The sequence below is a fragment of the Ornithodoros turicata genome, chromosome 4 (assembly GCF_037126465.1).
Source record: "Ornithodoros turicata isolate Travis chromosome 4, ASM3712646v1, whole genome shotgun sequence".
Lineage (NCBI taxonomy): Eukaryota > Metazoa > Arthropoda > Arachnida > Ixodida > Argasidae > Ornithodoros > Ornithodoros turicata.
In genome coordinates, this window is record NC_088204.1 from 83,329,423 (window position 1) to 83,343,062 (window position 13,640).

General features: G+C 43.1%; 5 protein-coding genes across 10 annotated transcripts; 3 read left to right on the forward strand and 2 right to left on the reverse strand.

The window, feature by feature from the left end:
* Window positions 1–1,184: 1,184 nt before the first annotated feature.
* LOC135392197 (dehydrogenase/reductase SDR family protein 7-like) lies at window positions 1,185–6,544 on the forward strand. Of its 4 annotated transcripts, none has more exons than XM_064622904.1 (7): window positions 1,185–1,523; window positions 3,346–3,520; window positions 3,579–3,676; window positions 4,401–4,620; window positions 4,672–4,764; window positions 4,825–4,977; window positions 6,263–6,544. In XM_064622904.1, exons 1-7 carry the CDS (start codon window positions 1,521–1,523, stop codon window positions 6,469–6,471), a joined length of 951 nt encoding a protein of 316 aa, XP_064478974.1. In that variant the 5' UTR covers window positions 1,185–1,520; the 3' UTR covers window positions 6,472–6,544. The 4 variants fall into 4 exon arrangements, with proteins under 4 accessions (XP_064478974.1, XP_064478971.1, XP_064478973.1 ...); XM_064622901.1 differs by lacking the exon at window positions 1,185–1,523 and adding an exon at window positions 1,530–1,711; XM_064622903.1 differs by lacking the exon at window positions 1,185–1,523 and adding an exon at window positions 1,574–1,594.
* LOC135392200 (transmembrane protein 11, mitochondrial-like) lies at window positions 6,499–7,751 on the reverse strand. Of its 3 annotated transcripts, none has more exons than XM_064622907.1 (2): window positions 7,650–7,751; window positions 6,499–7,275 (listed from the first exon to the last, which is right to left on the reverse strand). In XM_064622907.1, exons 1-2 carry the CDS (start codon window positions 7,664–7,666, stop codon window positions 6,714–6,716), a joined length of 579 nt encoding a protein of 192 aa, XP_064478977.1. In that variant the 5' UTR covers window positions 7,667–7,751; the 3' UTR covers window positions 6,499–6,713. The 3 variants fall into 3 exon arrangements, with proteins under 3 accessions (XP_064478977.1, XP_064478979.1, XP_064478978.1); XM_064622909.1 differs by having other exon boundaries at window positions 6,499–7,272; window positions 7,650–7,738; XM_064622908.1 differs by lacking the exon at window positions 7,650–7,751 and adding an exon at window positions 7,332–7,631.
* Window positions 7,752–7,951: 200 nt separating this feature from the next.
* On the forward strand, window positions 7,952–10,410 carry LOC135392195 (COP9 signalosome complex subunit 3-like). The gene is made up of 15 exons (XM_064622897.1): window positions 7,952–8,116; window positions 8,200–8,329; window positions 8,413–8,525; window positions 8,588–8,637; window positions 8,707–8,799; window positions 8,861–8,935; window positions 9,083–9,187; window positions 9,245–9,334; window positions 9,401–9,451; window positions 9,511–9,612; window positions 9,672–9,743; window positions 9,869–9,955; window positions 10,013–10,126; window positions 10,181–10,261; window positions 10,312–10,410. The coding sequence occupies exons 1-15, from the start codon at window positions 8,062–8,064 to the stop codon at window positions 10,372–10,374; spliced, it is 1,281 nt and encodes a 426-aa protein (XP_064478967.1). The 5' UTR covers window positions 7,952–8,061; the 3' UTR covers window positions 10,375–10,410.
* Window positions 10,399–11,366, reverse strand: LOC135392201 (active regulator of SIRT1-like). Its single transcript, XM_064622910.1, has 4 exons — window positions 11,011–11,366; window positions 10,764–10,916; window positions 10,606–10,697; window positions 10,399–10,548 (listed from the first exon to the last, which is right to left on the reverse strand). Exons 1-4 carry the CDS (start codon window positions 11,063–11,065, stop codon window positions 10,432–10,434), a joined length of 417 nt encoding a protein of 138 aa, XP_064478980.1. The 5' UTR covers window positions 11,066–11,366; the 3' UTR covers window positions 10,399–10,431.
* LOC135392199 (THUMP domain-containing protein 1-like) lies at window positions 11,153–13,518 on the forward strand. Its single transcript, XM_064622906.1, has 3 exons — window positions 11,153–11,651; window positions 11,719–11,850; window positions 12,354–13,518. Exons 1-3 carry the CDS (start codon window positions 11,454–11,456, stop codon window positions 12,864–12,866), a joined length of 843 nt encoding a protein of 280 aa, XP_064478976.1. The 5' UTR covers window positions 11,153–11,453; the 3' UTR covers window positions 12,867–13,518.
* Window positions 13,519–13,640: the final 122 nt, after the last annotated feature.

The following is a 13,640-nucleotide window of genomic DNA, read 5'->3' on the forward strand; positions in this document are numbered from 1 at the left end:
GGACGCTTTCAATGGTCCTCCACCCACGTGCACAATAGGAGCCAATGGTACCACCAAACCTCAGATGGTTGTTTGTGCGGTTAGAAGAAGGGCAACATCAGACTGAAATGTCACAAAATGACACTGTCGTGCGCAAGGTGTCTTAACTCTCGACACCATTTGTTAAGTACAAGTTAGGAGTTTGGGCGTGGCAGATGAATGGTGGAGCGGAAATCTTAAGCACCCGTCCCGTAAACAAAGAATTGAAAATGCTTATTTGCGCTGCAGAGATCTTGAATTCAAATTTTCTTCGTTTCCACTTTATCCTGTCCAAACCAACCTAGCAGCCTGCTGTTCGGCACCCTCTCTGGCAAGGACGGCTGTACCTCACACCCCACGTCACTACGGCAGTCGACGTTTCTTTTGTTGTACCTGATGCACGGTGTCCTGAGGGGCTTGGTGACAACTTTTGGGATGGATAGCCATGCTTGGGCCGAGAGGCCACTTTTCATTGATATACATGATTGAATATTGAATGTAATGTACACGATAATTTACGATACGTCAAAGGCCCCTAGAGGAGCGTTACATGACGGAGTTCTGCAGTTCTGAGGCATAGCCTCCTACTTGTCGCAAAGCCCGCCATAGTATTGGTCTGTCACCAGTGATATCGGTTTCAATCCAAACCAATCTACTTTCTCCAAAAGGGTGGCACCCAGTAAATAAGGGCGAGGTATAAGTACTGGATAGTCTGGAATAACAGGTTGCTTCGGAGTGCAACCCCCTCGCTTTTTTTTTTTTTTTTTTTGTCATAGACCTCGCGTGTTCTTTTGAAAAGAATGGACCTAATAGGGAATTGTATTTCTACCTGTACAGGATTGGCTAAATACCTCAAAAAGTGGGTGCGTGCGAGGTCTATGACGAAAATAATGTGAAAGGGTTGCATGATGTGCGTGCGAAAACAATGGGCCTTCCCTTTTAATAGTTTTGTGCTTTTCGTTAGCGACATCTCTCAAAATGATCGCCGCGCGAAGCGCCTCTCACCGCCGGTGGAGATAACCTCTCCGTCATCAAGCAATTCGAGACATACTTTGGGCCACAGGCCCTAATGCGTCCTAATGCGTTCTTGCAGCTACAGTGATATTACAATACCTTATTTTGGATCTACAAACTGTTTACGTGCGACGGCAGAAGCAGACGACTACCCACAATCCAAACCATCCAAACATGCAGTGACGCACGACTTCCTGGGACGAACTCCGGAAGTTCTCTTTCTACCAATGAGAGCCTCCTAAAACTGTTACTGCTCGTAGCCACGATCCACCTTTGAACACATAACTTAGGGCGTTCATCGAAGCGTTCGTGCAAGCCACTTAACTGCAACCCTAAACTTAGTGCACTAACGCGTTAGTGCAACACTTGCCAAGTGTTACACTTAGGAAGGTTTCGTGCAAGCGGGCTGGCTACTTTAGTACTTTTCGGTTCCCGACTACATTGGCTACATTTTGCGTTAGCGAGTTGGCAACCCTGTTCACTGTTAAATGGCAAGTTAGGTTTTTGTAATGTTGTTGACACTGTGTTTTTAGGTGTCTTCAGTTCCCATCGAAACATGGCTGTACTTATTTATTGTTACAATTCAGCGAGCTGGAAGTGTCCAAGCAGGATCGCGTGCATGCAAATACAGCAGTTTGCAAAGCGTGCTACTATAGACCTACTAGACATAGCGACGCCCGTACATATCCCAGATTTGTTGAAAAACATGCTGCATAAATTCTGTCAATGAGAAGGCGTTCAATAGCTGCTGAGGAGGCAATGTCTGAATCAAATGCTTCAGGTGTTAACTTTGTTCCATTTCAGGAAAGGCGGCATATCTAAAACGGGTAGTACGAGCTATATGGATGTCAACATGTGGGTAGCATAAAAATGGGAGCTCATCATTACAGCTGTGTTGTAGAGGAGAAAATTTGGGGGTTGTGAGGGGACTGGGTGTTCTCCAGCTTAGTTTTGATATAAAACGGTAAATACCTTAGTTTGTTAGAATAAAAGAATGCATGAATCTTAGTCTCGCTTTTTGGTGACGCTTTAGTTGAGTCATTGAGGTGAATCTACCATGCCAGCCATAGACAAAGCGGAATGCTAATTTCTCAATATTTTCTCGTATAAGTGTCCCATATAATACTGACCTTTTCCAGGCTAGGGCGAATGACACTTTTGTATGCCATCAGTTTTCGTTCATGTTCTTTGGACGCCTTCCGACATCTAGCTTTTGAGGAGCAAGTGATGTGTTTTGAGCAGCTTTAGCTCGCTTGTTATGGTTATGCAAGGTTATCTGTAGTCGGGTACTCTGAATTGATTACCACGTTGCAATTATCGCACCATGTTGTCAGACGCAAAAGTATATAATTTAAGCGCTGTTGGTCATTGTACTCCGAAAAATCGGGGAATAAATAACGCAGTCGTCCGCAAACCTGCAAAGTGACACTTGATGGTCCAAAAATTCTGCTAAATCATTAATATAGGCCTAGGCCTATAGGCCTATAGTAGGGATCCTAGTACGGATCCCCAAGGAGAATTACGCTGATGTCACATCTAAAATTCTGGACTGATACGTATTGCTTATGATGTGTTGAAGAGAGACTTGAATCCATTTTAATAGATTCAAAGGAACACCAAGACGCTGTAGTTTTCAAAATAGTTTGGCACGTGATACCTTATCAAATGTCATCTCACTATAGCCCAAAAATATTGCATCAACTTGCCCTGGCTTATCTAAGGTATTTGTCAACTTGCAAACAACTGTTAGTAATTGCAGTGATTGGCAAACTACCTCAAAATTGTACTGGAAGTAAAGTACCAAGTAGCACCTAGCAGCACTTGTACTTTAAGTACGATACCACAAATATACTTCAAGTAAAGTACAAAGTCCTTCACACGACTCTAAAGTACTCATCGAGTAGATTAGAAATTTAGATAGTGTTGCTGCATGCTTCAACACTTGTAGCGATAAAATGTGAGGTAATTATGTTACCTTTAGAAAGCTTTCAGCTAGAATTTTTGCCAAGTGTTAGTTAGAAAACATGGATAGTTTACAGGTGACTCATTAGTACGAACTGAAAGAAATGATTTTGTCACCAAGTTTGGTGTTTGTATCGCCAATTGGGTACTTGAGTACTTGACAGGAAAGTACCATAGAGAAAGTATGGTATAAAGTACACAAATTGAAATTTACTTTAAATAAAGTACAAGTGCTGAGAAATGTACCTAAAGTTACTGAGTGTAACTGTAGAGAAACCTATCGTCTAAATCCATGTTAACAATGTGCAAGAATATTATATTGGTTCCAATGACTGTCTTCTTTCTGGAAAGGAATTTCAGGAAAGGTCATGGAGCCACTGGCTTCGGCTCATTGTAGGAGGTGTCTTCCTTCCCATACTCTTTCCATATGTCGTTTATAAGCTGTACAGGCTGAAATCTCTCAGGCCGGATTGTCTTCGTGACAAGGTCGTCCTCATTACTGGCGCAAGTTCGGGACTCGGTGAAGGTGATGTTGCGAGAATACAATTTTTGGGTCTAAGCTGATACGTACCTCATATTTTCAGCCCTTGCTTACAAGTTTCATGAGGCAGGCTGCAAGGTTATATTGGCCTCAAGGAGACTGGAACAACTGGAAAGAGTGAAAAGGAATATCATGAGTCAGGTAGCGCAAATAATATTCGGGCAAATACAGTAAGAGTGTTTGCAACATTTCTGCCCAACGCGCGGATTTTGAGGATTGGAAATTGCGAGAGATTACGAAACAGACAAAATTTAATTGTAAAGACTCAATTTATCCGCCGACTGCAATATTCAACGCCCCTCCACCAGGTTTGCAAAACTATTGACACATGCGTGGTAGAACCAGAGCAGAAAAATGTGGCCTTACGAGTAATGATGCTAGCATTAGTTTGAGGGGTGACGGAAGCATTGTTGCCACTAGAACTATATGGCCACAGTGGTATCGTCTTCCTATCCTTTCTCAAAACACACTTTAAACCAACCCTTTTGTCTCTCTACTGAGATCGTTTCAGGAACTGTCTGATATATGTACTGGAGATCTTCCTGGTAGTGCTGCTTCTAAAATGCTTTGGTCCAGTCACACTCGACGCATGGGCTTTGATCACTGCGAATGCTTACGATAATACATCCGTAAAACATTTTTTTGTTTTTAGGCCCTCGGAAACAAATTTGGTGGGGTTTTTTTTTGTTCATCCGTACATTTAGGTAAAATTCCATTCTATCGACGCATTTAGGTGACCCCTGTATAGAAAAAGCTTTATACTGTAAACATTTTTCTCTACACATTGTCCGGCAAGTGCTATCCTATCTTTGTGCAGTTGTTAGGGTAACTTACCAGGCAGACATAATTTTCTTTCTTTTGCCAGACGACCACAAACAACGCACCGTCTATACTTGAACTGGATTTGGCGGATCTCAAAGCAATACCTGCCAAGGCAGAGGAAGCTCTGGGCATCCACGGACGCATCGACATCCTCATCAATAATGGAGGCATTAGCACTCGCGGTGACGTTCTCGAGACTGATATCCAAGTTCACGTCAAGGTCATGATGGTGAATTATTTTGGCCAAGTCGCTCTCACCAAAGGTAAGAAGCTTCGCCTAAAGTGGAATTGCGTTTACTGAGCATAAATTTCAGCTATTCTTCCAAGCATGATTGACAGGAAGGACGGCAGTATCGTGGCCATCAGTAGCGTACAAGGAAAAATTGGTATTCCCTCACGTTCCGCTTGTAAGTTTCTCGTACTGGCAAATCCCTATATATATAATATTTTTGCTCCCTGTCATGCAGACAGCGCATCGAAGCACGCCACTCAGGCGTTTTACGACTGCCTTTTATCCGAAGTTTCCCACTCCAATGTCCATGTGTGCGTCATATCACCTGGCTACATCAGAACAAATTTGTCTATCAATGCACTCACAGGCAGTGGCACCACCTATGGGGGTAAGTTCTATTTGTTCCTTTTTTTGGTGGAAAATGTATTTGTACGGGGTACCCTAGAGCGCCCTATTCTTCGCCCAGTGAGCGTTCCAACACTCAAAGCAATTACGCGGCAGCACTAGTGACAAGTGTCGTAATGCAACGATACCAAAAGTTGCATCTGTAGCAGCATCACTCTTTCGTTTTTGAGATTCCCCGTTGAATGCCCGACCAAGTGCCAGCACATCCCGATGCCGCACCAGGCATGCTGATGCGAGTCTTCCGGACTGGACTTACAAAGGCGACACCCGCAGTGAAGTAGGATGCGCCTTATGCTATTCCAAGGTGGCACAGTGTGGCAAGATTTTGTACTATGTAGGAGGACCCATTTAATTATAAATTTGCACCCACTTGTTTCCATCAACAAGTTGCAAAATTGAAGGTAAATTCCAAGGATTATATATCTGATAGCCACTCATTTGCAAGAAAGACTAACAAACAAATTTCCTTACCGTTTCCTCCTTCGTTACTGCAATATTTTCACTTCCATCATCCATTTCCGGTATTAGAATGGCTGTTACGGAGCTGCAGGAGGACAGCCCGTTCAGCGTGCCATTTTAGCCAAGTGCTACTTCGTAGTCACGCGTACAGTGGACTTGGCGAGTAACTTCGCATCCATGGAATGCGCGCATCTTCCAGGATTTAAAATATTGGGAGAAACACATTTTCATCCCGTAGAGTGTTGTGCCCGCTCGTCTAAGTCCAGCAACTAAAGATGGACTTGAACAGACCTCCATCCAATGTCGCATTCACAGGTAGATGCTCTCATCAGTCAACAATGCTCCTTATGGCCACGGTGAAACGAAAAAATAAAATAAAATTAAAAGCGTAATATTAAAACTGAACGAAATAAAATAATTTTTTTAAAATGGTAACCTTGTGTTGTCGTGGAATGTGTTGTGCATAGGTTACATGCTCCCTGTACTGTGAATGGGTTCCACCAAAATGCAAAAATAAAATCAAAAGTCAGGCATGCCATCGCACAGCAGGAATAGCCATAAATCAGAATTCACTTTGGTTTCCGAGAATGGACAACGGTGGTACGCGTTTCCATTATCGTTACCGTCCCAAATTTTTGGTGGAATATCGTTTCTGTTTCCATTCCCTGGTCATTGTGCAATCCTTTAGGCAAAGTGAATATCCATTGACATTCTTGGGGCAGTTACAGCGTTTAAAGTGGAAATATATACATTCTGAACCAACGACGGAGAAAAGCTATGTTTTTACAGACGCACCTTTTTACGTGCAGTTATGGATGAGACAACTGCCAATGGAATGGAACCGAAGGAGGTTGCAGATGCCGTCATCGAGGCCGTAGTTAATCGAAGATGGGACGTCATTCTGGCAACCTTGGCACCACGACTGGTCATTGTGTTACGTGTCCTTTTTCCTTGGCTCTATTTTATAATTATGATTAGCAGGGCAAAGAGGTTACGCCAAAATTCTGTTCGGACGTGATTGCATAAATAACAGGTAGAGACTGTGTACATTCGAGAAACAGACTTTGTATTAAAAAAAAACCTTGGTTGCATTTACTGTTCCACAATCCATTCCACTCACATTTTTGGCACACATTCATAAAACAACCACTCTTTCTCGATATTACTTTACATAATTAGCTCTCATGTACAGATATACAGTATATAACCTTGCAAGTACCTAGAAAGAAGCATATTTATGTACATTTCTGCGCGGGCTAACTAACTTTCAACGTCCACCCCTTCTTTCACCGCTCGATACAACTTCCATACGACGGCTCCAACGGCGAGAGCTGTCGTCACAATGTGTGCCGCTCGCTTCTTCTTGTCGTCCTTACGGACAAGAACCAATGGGTGCGCGTTTGCAAGCTCCGACAAGGGCAGTCGTGAGAGCACTTGGGTGTCCGTCTCTACTTGGTAGTGGATGCATGGGTCTGTGGCCCACGATACAGAGTACAGTCCAGCACAGAGAGTTCCAACTGCAGCCAGGGGAGTGGAGATTATTAGCAAGGTGTGAATAGAGGCCGGATTTGGAGCGGGTGGGCTGAGCAGTAAAGTGGCCGCCAGGGAGCCAAGTCCAGACAGGACGGAAGTCTGGTGGAGACAGTTTCCTAGAGCGATCCAACGGGCTGTCTCTTCACCGAGCCGACGAGGTTCTACTATGATGGCTGCCGGCCGTGCTTCCAGAGCACGATCGAGGTCCGATTCGAAGGCTTCGTGAGAATTTTCGCCCTCGTACAGTTCGTGGATGATGACCCACTCTGGGATATCCACATACTCGCTGCTGCAATTAATCGACACATTTTCACCTGTAGTGCAACTAATGACATAAATAACTACCACTTCGTGGGATGCATTACAGTTGATGGCACCTTTTAGGTCTTCACAGTAACCCTCAGAAAGCAACATGACGCGTAAAGTAATCGACTGTCTTAATCTTGGGCTTTCACTGGCATGCCTTGTGTGCCACAGCAACCGCCTCTTTATCACCAAAGTCAAAGAGCTAAGACACGTTCTACGGACGCGTTATTTCCAAGAAAAATCTGCAAGGTTTAAAGGTAGTGCCTTGGTTTTGCCTTCCAAGTTTGCAAAAATGAGCGGCATACCTGTTGGAAGCGCGAAATTAAGCTAGAATTCTTATCATTTGTGACATCTCACCTCTTTTCCATCGCCATTGATCTCGCAGATGGCACAGGCGGCACAGGTGGCGCTAGTGATGGCCAATAAATAAGAAGTGGTAATGAAGAAATACAAATACTATTTCCATACCATTCTTCTCCAAGAAATGTACCGTTTTCCGGAGGTGATACCATTTCTACGGTTTCTATTGTTTCTATTTTCGGCCGACGACGACAAAATATTACTCACGTTACTCATCGTTCAACTGATCACATTGCCGTTAAAATTTCTTTTTGAATGCGTGCCTTTTACTTTTACCACTTGTACTCTTTCATTCGTTTCAATACCACAATCGTCCAAGTAGCACCTGTCTGCTAGCGTCCGAGGGCGCTTTACTAATTTCCGCGCCATTGTATTTCCAGTGATTTTGGAAACATTGCAATTATTTGCAATGACAACACCACTAGAACAGTTTGTGGTGAACGTGCAAAATTTATCTTCAAGCGGTGAGTCGTGGCATACCTTTTTGTGTGCATAAACTCATTGTAAATCGGGATGTTTTCAACTACAATGAACGCTTCTATTGCAGGCAATTTTACGCAGCTACACACGTTTGTAAGTAAGAGCAGCGAGGTTCTTCTCCGCAATGCTTCCCATCTGGAAGACGTACTCGCAACATTGGACCTCCAAAAGCATTCGTTGGGTGTCTTGGCTATTCTGTACGTATGGGATCCAGACCCTGGGTTTGGGGCTTTGTTGAAGCGGGAGAGAGGGAAGGTATAAATTGACAATTGTCTTTCAGTTGCGTCAAGTTCAGTTTTTCTACACCAGCGGACTATGAAGCATTGTATGCTCAAGTGCAGGAGTTCATCACCAGTTGCAATGGTGAACAGGTTCGCTTTGCGACTGATATGTGTAAGTTTACAAGATTTTTATTTCTTCCCAATTTCACTGACTCGTTTGCTTTTAAATTGTAGTCGCGGAATTGTGTCACTTGCTGGCACAAAGCCTTGTGGAGAGGCAACAGGTACATTGCTTAAGTTTGAATATTTGTGACTCTTCTTTTGGTGTGGTTCTTCAATGGTTCCTCTTTTAGCCAATGCGCGGTATTTATTTGCTGACTCGTGCCATCTCAAAGATTCAGCTGTTCCCATCTCAACTGACATCGATTCACGCCGACTTGTGCCAGGTGCTACTTTATTACATCCGGGTGCTTTTCGTGTTTTTTTATAACATCTCTTCTACATTAGTTGTGCCTTTTGGCAAAATGTCTCAAGCCTGCATTGCAGTTCCTCGATATTGACATCACAGACATCAGTAGGGAGGTGAGTTTCTCTAACATGCACAGTTCTTACCAATTGTCACATGCAAGTGTGCAATTTTTCTCTTTGGCCAATGTTCTTGCGGGAGACTCGCATATTTTCTGGAAGATTGTCTTCACTGTGCTCTGAAAAGGCAATTTATTATTCCAGAACGATCATTACGACGCAAAACACTTCCTCTTGTATTTCTACTATGGTGGAATGATCTATACGGCACTCAAGAATTATGAAAGGGCACTCTACTTCTTTGAAGTGGTCAGTATTTTACTTTTACTTCATTTCCAAGTCGATTGATCATTCACGATGAATCAGGCGATCACAACCACGAGCATGGCCGTCAGCCACATCATGATGGAGGCTTACAAAAAGTACATCTTGGTCTCCCTCATCCTCTATGGAAAAGTAAATGAGCTCAGCTTCTGCAAACAAATAAAAGTGCGGTTGAATCGATGCTATTTTTGTTGGCAGGTTCCTAGCTTACCGAAATACACTTCACAAGTTGTGAGCCGTTTCATCAAGGTACAAACGTTATCACTTTCTTTATGAACATCTCATTGGAATCCAGTTTTCGCCCATAGCCACTAAGCCAACCGTATCTGGATTTGGCTGCAGCTTACACTTCCAACAATCCGGATCAAGTCAGGGCCATTCTGAGCAAGCACGCAGAAACTTACAGTAGGGTAAGAGTGGTCAGGTTAATGGACGGTGAAATGCTCATCTTCCTAATAAAACTTTACAGGATAATAATACGGGCCTCGCGAAACAATGTTTGGCAGCTCTTTACAAGAAGAACATTCAGAGGCTTACGAAGGTACGTCCTCGTAGATGTCCTTTGTAGAAGGAAAGTTTGTCCTAAACATTGACTGTTTTGGTTGAAGCACAGTTATTAAGTCGACAGTTATTCGGCAAATGATATCTTGCGTGTTCATTTTGCAGACATTCCTGACATTGTCCTTAGCAGACATGGCAAACAGAGTGCAGCTTTCTGGCCCCACGGAAGCGGAGAGATATATCTTCAACATGGTACATGCTCTGGCTGGAAACTTTGTTTATTATGATTATTAAAATGTCATTTTATAGATCGAAGAGGAAGACATATTTGCATCCATCAACCAGAAGGATGGCATGGTAGTGTTTCTGGACAACCCGGAGAAATACAACACTCCGCACATGTTCAAGAGACTCGAAGAAGAGGTTTTCATTCTTTTTTCTCTCCTTAGAGGAAAGTTTATTTGCTTTCTCCCACAGATGCGCAAGTTTATACAGTTGAATGAAAAGCTCAAACAGATGGATCAGGAAATTGCGGTCGACCCAAAATATATCCAGAAGGTGAGGTTGTTTCTACATTGGAACATCATCCTGACTGTGGTTGTTTGCAGTGTTCGGGCCAACAAGAGGATGATCAGCCTGGAAGCACCAAAATTCCCTCCTACTCCATATGAATTGCATCATTTTTGAATAAAAAACTTGTTCCAAAACGTGCTTTTATTTAGAGATCATTAAGAAATGTGGTATTCTTCCTCGAAGCGACGGAAATCCTCGTCCGTGAAAACTGTCGATTTTTCTGCTTCACTCCCTCGGCTACTCGATCCGTGCATCCTTGTATGCAGTTGGGCCTGAAAGTTACACCCCTGTATTCTCTACATCTAGAACCACCTTGTAAATATACTTACAATATCAATTTTTTGGCAACCATTAGACAATTTTTTGAACATTTTAATGTTGTCTTCGGTCTTGTCGGTGGCCTTCTCTCGTCTGAGCTCCTCTGAAAAAAAAGAAGATAAAGTTGTAGTGAGGGCCAGTTGATAAACAGCTGGACAGATGTACGCACCAATGATGGCTCTAGTTCGCTTTTCTTCGTTTGCTACAACCTTTCTGCGACTCGTACGTTGCTTAAATTGCTGTTCTTTCCGCTTCTTGATGCCCCATCGGTTTGTATCTACCGTGTGTCTGGCTTTCTTCTTCGATTTTTGACACTCTTTTACTAAAAAAAAATATGAAAAGCATTCACACATGTAGTTGACCAAACGCAAATTACACTCTGAAACAACATCGTGTTTCGAGTATGTCTAACGAACCTTTTTCTAAGTCGTCGAATAAATTCAGAGCACGCTTTAGTAGAGAAGCAGACATCTTGCAAACAGAAGATATCACTACATATCAGATTTGAGTCAGCCGCATTCTCGTATCGACCTATTTCGCATCCCGTATCGTTGTTTGTGGCAACCGCAGCTATCGCCAAATCCCTGTTCTCACTACCATATTACGTTTCACGGTTTCACGCACAGAAATCAGGAGAGGGGCTCGTAGAAGAAAATTTGTCCAAATCACGGTAAAATCGTCAAAGCCTGATAGATACGATACGGCCGATTCCATGGATTTCGCCGTGGTTGTAGGTTGTAGCAGTTTCACAGCCTTCCCTCTACTTCCACATCGTCTGGTCTGGGGCTGCGTAGGGTCAGACTGGGTGCCGTAGTTTCGTATTATTATTATTGACTCTAGCAACGTGTTCGTGTTTATCATGGGCAAGAAAGACCACCAAGCTGGAAAGAAGCACAAAAAGAACTTTTACAAGAATTATGACGGCAAGAACAAAGGCAGGAAGGTTGAACCGGACATGAAAGGATTTCTGGTTACCTTTGACAAGAAAGAATATGACGCCGCTCGGGATTGCTTTAGCATTCTCAACGAGTACGCAGAAAAGTTATGGGGACCTGAGGTATACGCGTATCGTATATGCGTGTCAAAGTAGATAGGAAAAGTAATAAAATTCATTCGTTTCGAAGGAAGGCACCGAGGAAGGCAGCGATGTTGAACAAGACCTGGAAGAAGAGTTGAAAGCTCTAAAAGACAAAAGCAGAAAGAGGTTTCAGAAATTAAAAACTGACGTACCTGGCAATTTCTTTATGAAGACGACGGTAAGTCTCGTTTACGAACAGTTTACTTGCTTTTCAAATATGGTCTTCATAGGAACAGCTATTGAACGTACTGGTAACTTTTTAGTAGCAATCCACATTAAAAGCATTAAAACTGGAGTGCAACCCTTCAGCCAAACGCACACATGGCATACGACGAGCACGCACTGTTGTAATTTTAACACAATTGCCTTTCTTCTTCCCGCTCCCCATTTTATACCATCCAACACGTCAATGTCCTGCCTAATCTTACGTATTTCTTCACTCCAGGGATTTTTTGTAATCGATAAAAACCTCAGTGTTGCACAATTTCTTTTTTTAGCTGCACCAGAGCTTTAAGAAAAGCTTGCATAGATGCTGTTTTCGCGGTAGAGTTAGGGCTTGTTAGGGCACATATAGCTCTTTGCTAAGCACTCTTGTCTACCTTTGTGTTTTCACTCGCAAAGTGTTGGCAGCTCAAGTGTCACGAAACCTCATTGGTGATGATCCCACGTATTGTCCTCCAGGTCCAAGACCCTGCTCTCCTTGTCACCACAATACTTGAGGACATCAAAAGGACTCAGCAACAGAAAAGCCGATACATCTTGAGACTCCTGCCAATTCTGGCAACGTGTAAGGCGCATGTGGACAACATCAAGAAAGCGACAGAAGCTGTACTGTCCAAGTACTCCGACTGTCCTGATGATGGGACACGTTACTTGATTGTACATAGGGTACGTCACAATGACCAAGTGAAGAATGCCCCCCTCACTAGCGAGATGATCAGTGTGGTGAAGGAGGTGAAACCCAATTGGGTGCCTGATCTCAGAGAACCGCAACTGGTCCTCATGATAGACGTGCTGCACAAAATTGGCTGTATTTCCCTGTTGAAGGGTTATTTTGATTATAAAAAATACAACATCCATCAACTGTCGAGGTTGGAGGAGGAAAAAAAAAGAGAAAACCGAAAGAGAGAAAATAATGAAGAGGAAGAAGGTCAGAGGAAGAGGAATAAACAGGATGAGGGTTGCCAAGTTTAATGTCTTTTTAGCCAATATGAGCAGACTTTCCACATTTTTATTATTATTTGTCAGAAACAAAAAATTTACGCGAGAACCAAACTGCTCATATGTGCGCCATCCAAGTTATTGTACCTTGTCACGTCCACATTAAATGTGTCATTGCTTCTCATACATGCTCATGACAACTCAAGTATGTTGCACTCAGTTGTGCTCCTCCACTTCAGACTTACTGTATGTCATGCCCTTTGGTGAGGTATCTCACTAAATAATCTTTCGTGCACCAACATTTTTCCGAAAATTGTGTCACACAGTGCCAGAAAAATGTGTGCTTCCGTGAGAATGCATCTTGCATTAAGAGAGTGTCATAACAAGCGCAGGTTAGAGGCAGAGTTGAGTTTGTATACTCGTGTCTTTTCCTGTACACCACCGTTGCTTTGATTCAGTTAAAATAAGAGAGACATGTAAGGAACTCTTTCCTCTCCTGTGACACTCACAAAGGAAGGTTATTTGGTAGTTTCTCGCATCCTGAATGTTACTTCCCTTTCAACTCTTTAAAAAAAGAATGCTGCAGTGTTGCTTCAAAGGCAACCAAGAATCTTCCAGATGCAGTTTGTTTTGTGACAGCCATTCGGGGCCACATGGAATTGAATAAATGGAGTGAACCACTTTATGTAGGAGTTTGCTGTTTTTATCATACACATAACACTGGGTTGGCAAGTCTGGTCAGTGGCCAGTCTAGCACCTGTCCTGTCGTCTCCTCTCTCTTCCCAGTGCTAGTTAGTCATGCAACAC